This window comes from Anomaloglossus baeobatrachus, chromosome 1 (assembly GCF_048569485.1).
Source record: "Anomaloglossus baeobatrachus isolate aAnoBae1 chromosome 1, aAnoBae1.hap1, whole genome shotgun sequence".
NCBI lineage: Eukaryota > Metazoa > Chordata > Amphibia > Anura > Aromobatidae > Anomaloglossus > Anomaloglossus baeobatrachus.
This window is the reverse complement of record NC_134353.1, coordinates 461,713,354-461,725,992: the sequence shown is the minus strand read 5'-3', so window position 1 is coordinate 461,725,992 and position 12,639 is coordinate 461,713,354. Positions and strand designations below refer to the sequence as shown.

At 42.6% G+C, this 12,639-nt stretch overlaps 1 protein-coding gene across 1 annotated transcript in view; it reads left to right on the top strand.

Moving 5' to 3' along the window:
- The first annotated feature begins 223 nt into the window (after positions 1-223).
- LOC142294876 (uncharacterized) overlaps positions 224-12,639 on the top strand; it is a 102,605-nt gene continuing 90,189 nt past the window's right edge. Inside the window, exon 1 of the mRNA XM_075337939.1 lies at positions 224-623. Coding sequence (XP_075194054.1) covers positions 464-623 — 160 coding nt within the window. The 5' untranslated portion in view covers positions 224-463. The remainder of the gene's footprint in view (positions 624-12,639) is intronic.

Here is a 12,639-nt window from a genome sequence, read left to right as displayed (position 1 = left end):
CCCCTCCTGCCATGTGTTATATGTGACAGTATGGTAGAATGGTAGGCTGGCACAGAGCCAGGGCCGGCGTCACCACGCGGCATACCCGGGCAAGTGCCGGGGCCCTGGACTGACAGGGGGGCCCACTCACGCTATCTAGGACACCTGCAGTACGTCGCGCCGTTCATTTTCCCTGTCGGCCTTCGTACTGCCTGCTATTTGCGTTCCACTGTGGAACGCAAGACGGGTGGGGGGGGGGCACATCTCTCCTCCCTCCTCCCCTACTTGATTACTAGTGCGTAACGCATGCTGGGATGGGACCACCTCCTCTCACCTCTTTGATACGAGTGGAATGTATTGGAGCCGTGCGTCTCATTCCTGCTGCTGTCAGAACGCCCCCGTACGTCGTTTCCTCTTACGACAGCACAGTGGGCGGGCCTTCAAAGAATGATTGTCGTCATCAGCAGCAGCAGCACACACACAGATGCACTTCCTGCTACCACAGTGGAACGCACACCGGCAGCGCCTCGTTCAGGACCTTGTTGTCACTGACGACCGGCCGACTCAGTCACGGCAGACGCAGTACAGTACGGAAGCAGGTCCAAACCGTCCGGGACCGGTTCATTGGAGTACAAGAAGCCCAGGTTAGAAGAGCTACTCTTGGAGGCCAGAAGTGCATTGCCATTGTTTTTTTTTCCTTTTATTTTGATTTATATTGTACCTATGTGTGTTTGCCAGCTTTTTTTTTTTTTTAAATAAACCTGACATTTCATATCTGTATGTAGCAGAGTTGTATGTGTTTGTCTGAATGTAGCAGAGTTGTATGTGTTTGTCTGTATGTAGCAGAGTTGTATGTGTTTGTATGTAGCAGAGTTGTATGTGTTTGTCTGTATGTAGCAGAGTTGTATGTGTTTGTCTGTATGTAGCAGAGTTGTATGTGTTTGTCTGAATGTAGCAGAGTTGTATGTGTTTGTCTGTATGTAGCAGAGTTGTGTGTGTTTGTCTGTATGTAGCAGAGTTGTATGTGTTTGTCTGAATGTAGCAGAGTTGTATGTGTTTGTCTGAATGTAGCAGAGTTGTATGTGTTTGTCTGTATGTAGCAGAGTTGTATGTGTTTGTCTGTATGTAGCAGAGTTGTATGTGTTCGTCTGTATGTAGCAGAGTTGTGTGTGTTTGTCTGTATGTAGCAGAGTTGTGTGTGTTTGTCTGTATGTAGCAGAGTTGTGTGTGTTTGTCTGTATGTAGCAGAGTTGTGTGTGTTTGTCTGTATGTAGCAGAGTTGTGTGCGTTTGTCTGTATGTAGCAGAGTTGTGTGCGTTTGTCTGTATGTAGCAGAGTTGTGTGCGTTTGTCTGAATGTAGCAGAGTTGTGTGCGTTTGTCTGAATGTAGCAGAGTTGTGTGCGTTTGTCTGAATGTAGCAGAGTTGTGTGCATTTGTCTGAATGTAGCAGAGTTGTGTGCATTTGTCTGAATGTAGCAGAGTTGTATGCGTTTGTCTGTATGTAGCAGAGTTGTGTGTGTCTGTATGTAGCAGAGTTGTGTGTGTGTGTGTGTTTGTCTGTATGTAGCAGAGTTGTGTGTGTGTTTGTCTGTATGTAGCAGAGTTGTGTGTGTGTGTTTGTATGTAGCAGAGTTGTGTGTGTGTCTGTATGTAGCAGACTTGTGTGTGTGTGTGTGTCTGTCTGTATGCAGCAGACTTGTGTGTGTGTGTCTGTATGTAGCAGACTTGTGTGTGTGTGTGTCTGTCTGTATGCAGCAGACTTGTGTGTGTGTGTGTGTGTCTGTCTGTAAGTGTATATGACTGTATAGATTTGTCTGTTTATATGTATTTTTGTGAGTTTGTCTTTAAATATGTATATGTACATGTTCGTATCGGTGTCTGTGTGTGGATGGGGCCCACTGGGACTCTTCCGCCCGGGGCCCACAAAAACCTGGAGCCGGCCCTGCACAGAGCCACAGGGAAATATGGAGTTATGTATGTAGATTGCTAAACTCTGGTGGTTTCAAAGGTGTGTTGTAACCTGCATACGATTATCAGTATTCTAATCGTTCTCCCTAGTTCCCATTGTCAGTGGCATCTGCTGCAGTTTATCCAAGGCCTTGTGTGTTGGAGATGCCACGTCAGATCTAGCCAGAATTCCCTGTAGTGTTGGGTTCACATAGCGAGCCTGCTATATTCTCAAAGTAAAAAGTGACCATTTTAGGCTGGGTTCGCACACAACACTCCTGCTGCAGCTTTTCATGGGTTCACATAGCGAGACTGCTATACTGGGTTCACACACAACACTCCTGCTGCAGCTTTTCATGTGTTCACATAGCGAGACTGCTATACTGGGTTCACACACAACACTCCTGCTGCAGCTTTTCATGTGTTCACATAGCGAGACTGCTATACTGGGTTCACACACAACACTCCTGCTGCAGCTTTTCATGTGTTCACATAGCGAGACTGCTATACTGGGTTCACACACAACACTCCTGCTGCAGCTTTTCATGTGTTCACATAGCGAGACTGCTATACTGGGTTCACACACAACACTCCTGCTGCAGCTTTTCAGGTGGCAGTTGTTTCCCTGCAAGATTGCACAGAGTTAACAGTGACAAGATGTAGAGGCAAATGGTTATGGTATCTAAAAGCCACAGTAATGAGGGATGCGTATGAACAAAGCCTTAGCCTCTTAATTCTTATTGTGAGTTTTCTTCTAGTCGCCATTTTTTTTGTGTTGTGGCACACGTGGTTCATTTTTGCATAAAAATAAAAATGCTCTCTGCTTTTTTTTTCTTTGACCCGCTGTATTGGCCCCTTCCCAGCATAGAAATACCAACCAGGCGCTGTTCCTGGGTTTTTCCGATTGCCTTGGTGCAGTGGCAATCGGTGTAATATTTTTTGGTGTTTATGTCAGTTGTGTGATGTCTATATATGGAGATAAGGTATGCACACCAGTGACTATGTAAGGGGAATACATGGAATAGCAGAAACTGCTGTGTGAATACTGACATGAAAAATTCAATAGCTATATGTAAGAATGAAATGGGAAAAATGGAACCTGCATTACTGCCTTGAATATATGAAAAAAGAGAAATTTAGCTACTGAATTGATCAATGCAGAAGAGCCCCAACACTACGCCAAAGTATTTCTCTACGTTGGGGTCCCTAGCTTGTGTGTGTCCTCTCATGCAGTTAAAAAACTTACCGTGTATGGGAAGCTGAGACCCAGGCTATATATGCGTATGATATGGATTGGCAATAGGTGTGTGGGGAGGGTTCACAAACGAAAAACTACTAACAAATAAGGAATAACGTTTGGAACTCCATTCTATGTCTGAACTAGGTGCAAAAACCTAAAAAAAAATCAACATTTTAGGAAGGAGGCGGGTCGCCGGCCAGAGCGACGGTCGCAGGGCAGGTGAGTGCATGTGAAGCTGGCGTAGCGATAATGTTCGCTACGGCAGCTATCACAAGATATCGTACCTGCGACGGGGGCGGGGACTATCGCGTGCGGCATCGCAGCATTAGCTTGCGATGTCGCAACGTGCAAAGCCCGCCTTAAGCATGGCGTTCGAGCACCCGCGATACTCGATCAAGTATCAAGCTGTGGCGATCACGCTCACTCATCACTAGTCATTATTCATGTGCTGTGATATCATTGTGGCTACCTAAACGCAGAGATCACTTTTTATCATTATGGTTATTCTCCTTTTACTGATATCAGTTGCATCTAGGCCCAGACACTTCAAATTAAGGAATATGCATACACATTTTTTTCAGTACGTCGGCATCTAAAAGATGCCATGTACATTTACCCTTAAAGCGAACCAATCACCAGTGTTTTCTTCTATAACCTAAAGTCAGTGCTATACTGGCACTATCAGGCTGATTCTATAGAGACCCTTGTCAGCTAGGATATATAGGTTTTCAAACACAAGCAAGTAAAGTTTGTAAAATAAGCAGCTTTTTGAATGACAGCAGCTGATACAGTTAGGTCCAGAAATATTTGGACAGTGACACAATTTTCGCGAGTTGGGCTCTGCATGCCACCACATTGGATTTGAAATGAAACCTCTACAACAGAATTCAAGTGCAGATTGTAACGTTTAATTTGAAGGTTTGAACAAAAATATCTGATAGAAATTGTAGAAATTGTACACATTTCTTTACAAACACTCCACATTTTAGGAGGTCAAAAGTATTTGGACAAATAAACCAAACCCAAACAAAATATTTTTATTTTCAATATTTTGTTGCGAATCCTTTGGAGGCAATCACTGCCTTAAGTCTGGAACCCATGGACATCACCAAACGCTGGATTTCCTCCTTCTTAATGCTTTGCCAGGCCTTTACAGCCGCAGCCTTCAGGTCTTGCTTGTTTGTGGGTCTTTCCGTCTTAAGTCTGGATTTGAGCAAGTGAAATGCATGCTCAATTGGGTTAAGATCTGGTGATTGACTTGGCCATTGCAGAATGTTCCACTTTTTTGCACTCATGAACTCCTGGGTAGCTTTGGCTGTATGCTTTGGGTCATTGTCCATCTGTACTATGAAGCGCCGTCCGATCAACTTTGCGGCATTTGGCTGAATCTGGGCTGAAAGTATATCCCGGTACACTTCAGAATTCATCCGGCTACTCTTGTCTGCTGTTATGTCATCAACAAGCACAAGTGACCCAGTGCCATTGAAAGCCATGCATGCCCATGCCATCACGTTGCCTCCACCATGTTTTACAGAGGATGTGGTGTGCCTTGGATCATGTGCCATTCCCTTTCTTCTCCAAACTTTTTTCTTCCCATCATTCTGGTACAGGTTGATCTTTGTCTCATCTGTCCATAGAATACTTTTCCAGAACTGAGCTGGCTTCATGAGGTGTTTTTCAGCAAATTTAACTCTGGCCTGTCTATTTTTGGAATTGATGAATGGTTTGCATCTAGATGTGAACCCTTTGTATTTACTTTCATGGAGTCTTCTCTTTACTGTTGACTTAGAGACAGATACACCTACTTCACTGAGAGTGTTCTGGACTTCAGTTGATGTTGTGAATGGGTTCTTCTTCACCAAAGAAAGTATGCGGCGATCATCCACCACTGTTGTCATCCGTGGACGCCCAGGCCTTTTTGAGTTCCCAAGCTCACCAGTCAATTCCTTTTTTCTCAGAATGTACCCGACTGTTGATTTTGCTACTCCAAGCTTGTCTGCTATCTCTCTGATGGATTTTTTCTTTTTTTTCAGCCTCAGGATGTTCTGCTTCACCTCAATTGAGAGTTCCTTAGACCGCATGTTGTCTGGTCACAGCAACAGCTTCCAAATGCAAAACCACACACCTGTAATCAACCCCAGACCTTTTAACTACTTCATTGATTACAGGTTAACGAGGGAGACGCCTCCAGAGTTAATTGCAGCCCTTAGAGTCCCTTGTCCAATTACTTTTGGTCCCTTGAAAAAGAGGAGGCTATGCATTACAGAGCTATGATTCCTAAACCCTTTCTCCGATTTGGATGTGAAAACTCTCATATTGCAGCTGGGAGTATGTACGTTCAGCCCATATTATATATATAATTGTATTTCTGAACATGTTTTTGTAAACAGCTAAAAACTTGTGTCACTGTCCAAATATTTCTGGACCTAACTGTAGCTAGGGTGGGTATTCAAAGTTATCCTATCCCCTGTTATTTATGCTAATTCTCTTATAGAATCAATTTACTTTGTGACTAAAAGGACCTGTGGTCATGTCATACCCATGTGACCAGAAGGGGCAGGGCCTCAGCCAACATAGCTGGTATCAGGAAGCAACATTTTTCTGTTGGCTGAGGCCCTGCCCCTTCTGGTGACATGGGTATGACATCAGCACAGGTCCTTTTAGTCACAAAGTAAATCGATTCTATAAGAGAATTAGCATAAATAACAGGGGGAGGGGATAACTATGAATACCCACCCCAACTATCAGCTGCTGTCATTCAAAAAGCTACTTATTTTACAAACTTTACTTGCTTCTGTTTCAAAACCTATACATCCTAGCTTACAACTAAAGGTATGTATAGAATCAGCATGATAGCGCCTGAATAACACTGCCTTTAGGTTATATAGGAAAATCCTGGTGATTGGTGCGCTTTAAGGCTACTGTATGTTCAAACAGTCCATCTTAAGATGCAGCGTTTTTGGCCCGAAAAAAGACACAAAAAAACAAATCAGCATCAAAAAACGCATGCGTTTTTGACGTGTTTTTACAGCATATTGTCCAATGCGTTTTTTTGCTTTTTTTAAAGTCAAATCTATTGACTGGAAGGGCTCAAAAACTCTAGAAACAAGCAAAAAGAAGTGGCATGCTGCATCTTGGTGAATCTTCAAAAATACAGCCAAAAGATGCAGTGTGGACAGCAAAATAGAAATCTCAGACTTTGCTGGGGGAAGAAAATGCATCCATTTTGGTGCATCTTTGTGACCTCAAAAACGCAGTAAAAGATGCAGTGTGTGAACATAGCCTAAGGCTGGAATCACACTTGCGAGTGTAAAATTGGTCCGATTCTCATGCTAGAAAGTCGGACGATTTTAGTTCACTTTTCATCAGTGTGCTGTCAGTGTGCAATCAGTTTTCACCCTGAGCAGTTGCTATTCATGTACTGTTATGTACAGGAGCATTTACATTTCACGCATGTAGCAGAGAACAATGTATTGAGAAAAACGGATGTCACTAGGATGGTGTATGTGCCGTCCGTGTGACATCCGTTTTTTTTCACGCACCCATAGACTTGCATTTAAGAGACTCGTGCGAGAAACTCACCAAAACACAGCATGCTGCGATTTTTTTCTCAGTCCAATTTGGACTGAGAAAAAAATAGCAGATGGGAGCTGCCTCATTGATTAACATTGGTCCGAGTGCAATGCGAGTTTTCTCGCATTGCACTCGTGCGAGTTAATTGCAAGTGTGAAGCCGGCCTAAGTGTTTTTCCATAACATTGGGTTAGCCCACGAACAACATTCAGCAACTATCCACTGCATAGATTCCAAGTGTATACCGTAATTGCTGAGGGTCCTACTCACCCCCACCCCCTGCGCCAGATCACAAGAATAGGTGTCTAGGTTTTTCAGTTTGAGTGAAATTTGGGTTTCTATTATCACATCTATGGGGCTGATGGAGATAGGCTGGGTATAATGGTCAGCTATCACTGCCAGTCCAATGAACTGTGAATAGAGCTGTAGTATGCACCATACTATGACTATGACCATCACTCCACTCCATCGGGGGCTTAGGACCAGTTTGTGATCGGTAGGGAGCCCATAAGCTTACCAGCACCATGCTACATGTTATATACGTCTGATCAAATAGTCCATGAAGCCAATAACAAAATTGCAGACTATACCTACCCAAGTTCCAAATGACAAATAAAACCTTGCAGATACACAAGATATAAAGTGCTCATCTAAATGAGGCTCCTGAGCTTTAATTAGGTCTAATGCGTGTGCAGACATTCCCCTGCATGCATGCGATCTGACAGGGTTAAGTCACTGAGCTGTCTGGCAAGGATTTTCCCTAGAGATGCAGCCTTTGAATATTTCATGCAGCCTCATCTTTTATGAATGAACGTGTTTACTGCCGGATGCAAGGGCAGAGCGTGGGTGGAATAAAGATGGCAGAAGCCTGGACCTCTCTGCATGTTATTAAATTATCCTACATTTTACTTATGTGGCTCAGTGGGGTCTATAGTTGCTGTACATGTTTAGGATGTCTGTCTGTATTAACCCTTCAGGTGATTATATCCCTCTTTTTATGACAATTCAGTGTTGGTTAATAAAAATTTATGACATTTTTAATTTTACCCGCAGTCTTTATATAGGTTGATTATAATTTGGAATTACACCATTGGGGTGTATCATGTTATATATGAGCATCATGTCAGAGAAATGATTATGGTTGTAATTAGAGGGATTAGCTGAACACACCAGGGAACTTTGTAGAATCCTAGTACACCTGGAGCGCCATGGGAGGTAGCTGGCAACATATCATGCCATGAAAAGTGTTTGTACACGGGCTCCACCTCACCGAGAATGGCGATTGTAGAATGGTGTCCGCCTCCAGAGAAGAATCAGACATTTGTGTTTAAAACCTAAAACTCATGGAATAGTACAAATGACGACTGCACCCAATAGATGGGAGCCTCCCAAAACGACTGCCTTTGGATATTTCCATATCGCTACTGGATCTGCTGATCTAAAGCAAGGTGCTATATATAGACAGGGTGTTGCAGACATTATTCAATTTCGATGAGCATTTAGTTGTGCCCAACCCTTGAATACTCATTAGCCAATTCTTGCAATGCTTTCGTTTTTCATGGTTTCTTTCAAATGCAGCCATGTTGCAGCTGCCAATATGAGTTGTGCCCTAAAACCCCAAACATGCTATCTATCCTCAGAATCGGTGTTAGGTGGGGATTACTTAGTCTTGATGATGGCAGTGCCAGATCCCTGTTGCCACTCCATCCAAAGTCAACGTGACTGTGAAATATAGCAGAGGCCCAGGTAGAAGACAGCCCATCAGAATTACAGAAAGCGCTGATAATACTGGCAGGGAAAAATTGTGAATCTGTACTTTGTACATGGAGGTTTTTGTTTGTGCAAAATCATCTTAAAGCCATGTGTATTTAACTTCCGTTTTGCAGCAGGTTTATGAGCGCATACCCTTTAAAAGGTACACAGGTCACAAAAAGTAAAGAAATAACATCGCGATCCATCAACAGCAGAGAGCACGTTTGTGGTTTCAAGGTAGCAGCAGTTCCAACACTGAGCTGTCAATCACCCCGGACCTGTTCAGCGAGCTGTTTTGGCCTTGTAGATGGGCAGTCCAGGAACATAACACACTGTTACTTCAACTGCAGTTGTCTTTTTAGAATGGGCCATAATACACCATTTCACAAATAATTACTGGAATTCCACGCACAATTAATGCAGCTGATGGAGAAAACCAGTGGAGTTTCCTCATAGGCTGAGAAACTTTCCTCTACTATAGCGAACATTTGAGGGGACCGTTGGTACATCTTTACTTCATTTAGTAATTACAGGGTTAAGGCATTTGTCTTGCCTGCCAAAGCTTAATCAGGCGGTCTGGGAAGGCACTGCCAGCCCTCTGAGGATTCCTTGGCACAATCTTACAGTTTAATGGTTCTACTCTGCCAGCCAAGGCTGTGAGTTGGGCAGGATCTAAATTCCTCCCTCCAACAAAATTGTGAACCTGATGAGAAGAGGAAAAGATGTAAGGATTGATGTGGGAAGACCTTGGATGAAGAGCTGGCATCAAATACATCACCTACCTCTATTTTCAAAAAGTCAAAGGTTCTCAATTAATCCAGACTGACGCTTTGTACAGATGCGCCAAATTCATTAACAAATTTCCACCCCTTAATGAGTTTGGTGCGTCTTTCAACTGCCATATACCACAAAAAAAAAAACACCACAGTTCAGGAGGTAGGTGCACAGGGGCTTTGACTGACATAGAAGCCCCCAGATTAGAGTTTAGGAAACAGTGGGCAGAAAAAGCTAGCAGAGACCTGTTCATCCTAGCTGTATAGTCCTCGGTCAGCTTTAAAAATATAATTTCTCTTAAAGGGAACCTGTCACCAGTTTTTCGAGCTATAAGCTGTGGCCACCACCAGTGGGTTCTTATATACAGCATTCTATATACTGTTCAGGGCAGATCAAAGTGCGACTGCGCAGGACCTCAATGCTGGCAAGTGTGAATAACGTAGGACACGTCATAAACCGCGGCTTCAGAAGATGGAGGACGAATATGGCCGAAGGAGGCGGCGCCGACACCGGACAACAGAGACGCCCATCTGACTCAAATCCACCGCAGAGCGACCATTAGGTGAGTATTATAAAGTATTTTTTATGTTCTACACAACAGCCTGGGCTTTTATACAGCATGTTAGAATGCTGTATATAAGAGCCCACTGGTGGTGGCCGCAGCTTATAGGCCGAAAAACTGGCGACAGGTTCCCTTTAAACATTGCAGGATTTTAGAACAATACATTTTTGGCTGAAGAAATAGAACTGGTCTCTGATAAATGCTGCCCCAGGATCACACAGCATGCAATCAGTTGACAGGTTCCCTTTAAGAAAACTGGACTGAAAAGAAGACTATTCAAATGGATTCTAAATAGTGTCAATGAACACACTAAGTGTTTCAGGGCAGAAGGAACCTCATCGGTCTGGACAGCTACTGCCATTTTCTTCACGATCTGAGCATACACTGCTCATCAAAAAGGAATATTTGGCTTTCGAGTGAGATTTATGTAAAAAGGTCACACTATAGTAATATTTAATTATAAAAGTAGAGCATGCAATGGTGATTTCCTCATCTCAAACAATTTATTCAAACAAAAGCCAACAAGTGTTGAGTATACCCTGAGGCATAGCATCTCACTCTTCTTGAAGGGCAGTCCTCAGGTCATTGAGGTTCTGGGGGACAGAGTTACGAGCCTCTACACAGCAACTCAGCTGATCCCATAGATTTTCTATGGGATTCAGGTCTGCAGAATGTGCAGGCCACTCCATTTAAGGTACTCCAGTCTCCATCACCCATTCCCTAATGATGCGACTTTGAGAAAGCTGGAGCATTGACATCCATGAAGATGAAAGTAGACCTGTCGTATTCATGCAGAGACTCAACGACTGGATTAATGATGTTATTCAAGTAGTAGGGACTTGTCACTGTACCATTCACGAAGTGTGGGGTAGTTCTGTATGGACTAGACATACCTGCCCACGCTACCGCCACTACAACTACTACTAAAGGCTCATCTAGAAACAATAAAAGCTGATGCATAGCGCTCTCCTGAACATCTCCAACATCGTTGGTGGCCAACATCTCTGCTCAGCGTGACCAGACTTTCATCATTGGACAGCAGCAGGCGCACGTGCCCACATCTTTCCCTATACAGCAGCTGATCTGACATGTGCCTTTAACAGCGTAGGTGGATTAGTGATCCACCCGCTACTGTTACCTGGTTAAATCCCGCTGTCAATCTCTGACAGTGGGATTTAACACACAAGGGTGTGGAGCATGCCATTCCCCACTCCCATTGGCGGCCCCATGATCACATGGTGCCGATGGGTTCTCATGACAGCCAGGGGACAGCTGGTGACCAGTCATTGTCACAGCAAACTTCCTGTGAACAGTGACTGCATGCCAGCATTCACAGGAAGTCAGTATTTCTGTACAGAGCAATGCTGAGGTCCTGCTCTGTAAAGCACAAGCGATTAGAAGATCCTAGCTTAACGTTTCCTAAGGGGACAAGTAAAAAAAAATAAAAAAAAAGTGGGAAAATGTTTTAGAAAATATGAGAGAAAAAAAAAAAAGGTTCAAATCACCCCCCCCATTGAAAATAATTTTAAAAAAAAAAAAACAAAACACATTTGGTATCACTGTTCAGAAATGTCCAACCTATCGAAATATAAAATAAATTCATCTAAACAGTAAATGGCGTAACAAAAAAAATTAAAAAAAAATTGATGCCAGAAGTATGTTTTTTTGGCCTCTACAACATTGCAATGAAAGGCAATCAAAACATCGTAACTACCCAAAATGGTATTTGCAAAAAAGGTCAGCTCAGGGTTTAAAAAAAAATAAAAAAAAATCACGGAGCCCCAGATTCCCCCCAAAAAATGAGAACACTACAGGTCTCGGAAAATGGCAACAAAATTTATTTTTTTTTAAACAAATTTCAGAATTTTTTTTTCACTAATTAAATACAAAACACCCCCAAAACCTATACATGTCTGACCTGGGAAATAATTTTGCCAGTTCAATCTTACCGCATAGTAAATAAAAAAACAAAAACAGTAGAGCTGCCCCTTTTTTTTGCAATTTCACATTGATTTTTTTTTGTTTTCCAGTACACAATGTGGTAAAATGAATGGTTTTTTTTTTTCTCCCAATAGTACAATTCTTCTTGCAAAAAAACAAGGTCTCATACACCTATGTTGATGCAAAAAAAAAAAAAAAAAAGTTATAGCTCTAGGAATAAAAAAAAAAGTCACTGCGTGGTGAAGGGTTAAACGTGCCTTGGAGTTGTGTGGCATTCATCATTCGTTTCTGAAGGGCATTGTTCACAATGAAGAGGTTATTAATGTGGGATGTGGCCAAATGATGTCCATTCCTATGCCTTTTGTGACTCTACCAGTCTCTCTGTATCTCTGTTGCAACCTGCTGATAACACTCTTGATATCCTACGTTCAGTGGCCACTTCTGTCAGAAAACATCCTGCTTGAAACCTCACAATGGCGAGGTAGTGTTGATCAATTGTTAGTTGTTGTCTTGGTCTCATGATGTCAAAATGTGAACAGCATGAGGACATGTTTAAATAATAATTCTAATTGAAACCCAAAATTTATTGTGCGATTAATGGACCAAACACCTGTTATGAATTCTGAAATTATGCTCCATGTTAGAGAACAACAAGAACAATTGGAACTCAAAAGGTTAGAGAAGATGCCATTAAGAACATCTGAAAAGGTTAGAGTGCATTGTAGGATCATCCTGAAATTTAACCCGAAAGACAAATATTCTTAACTTTTTGTAAGTAGTGTGCATTGTACTTTTTATGTGAACCCCTTTTCACATCAAGTGCCATGGAATAAATGTATAATAATAGCAATAATGGGAAAATCAGAGTACG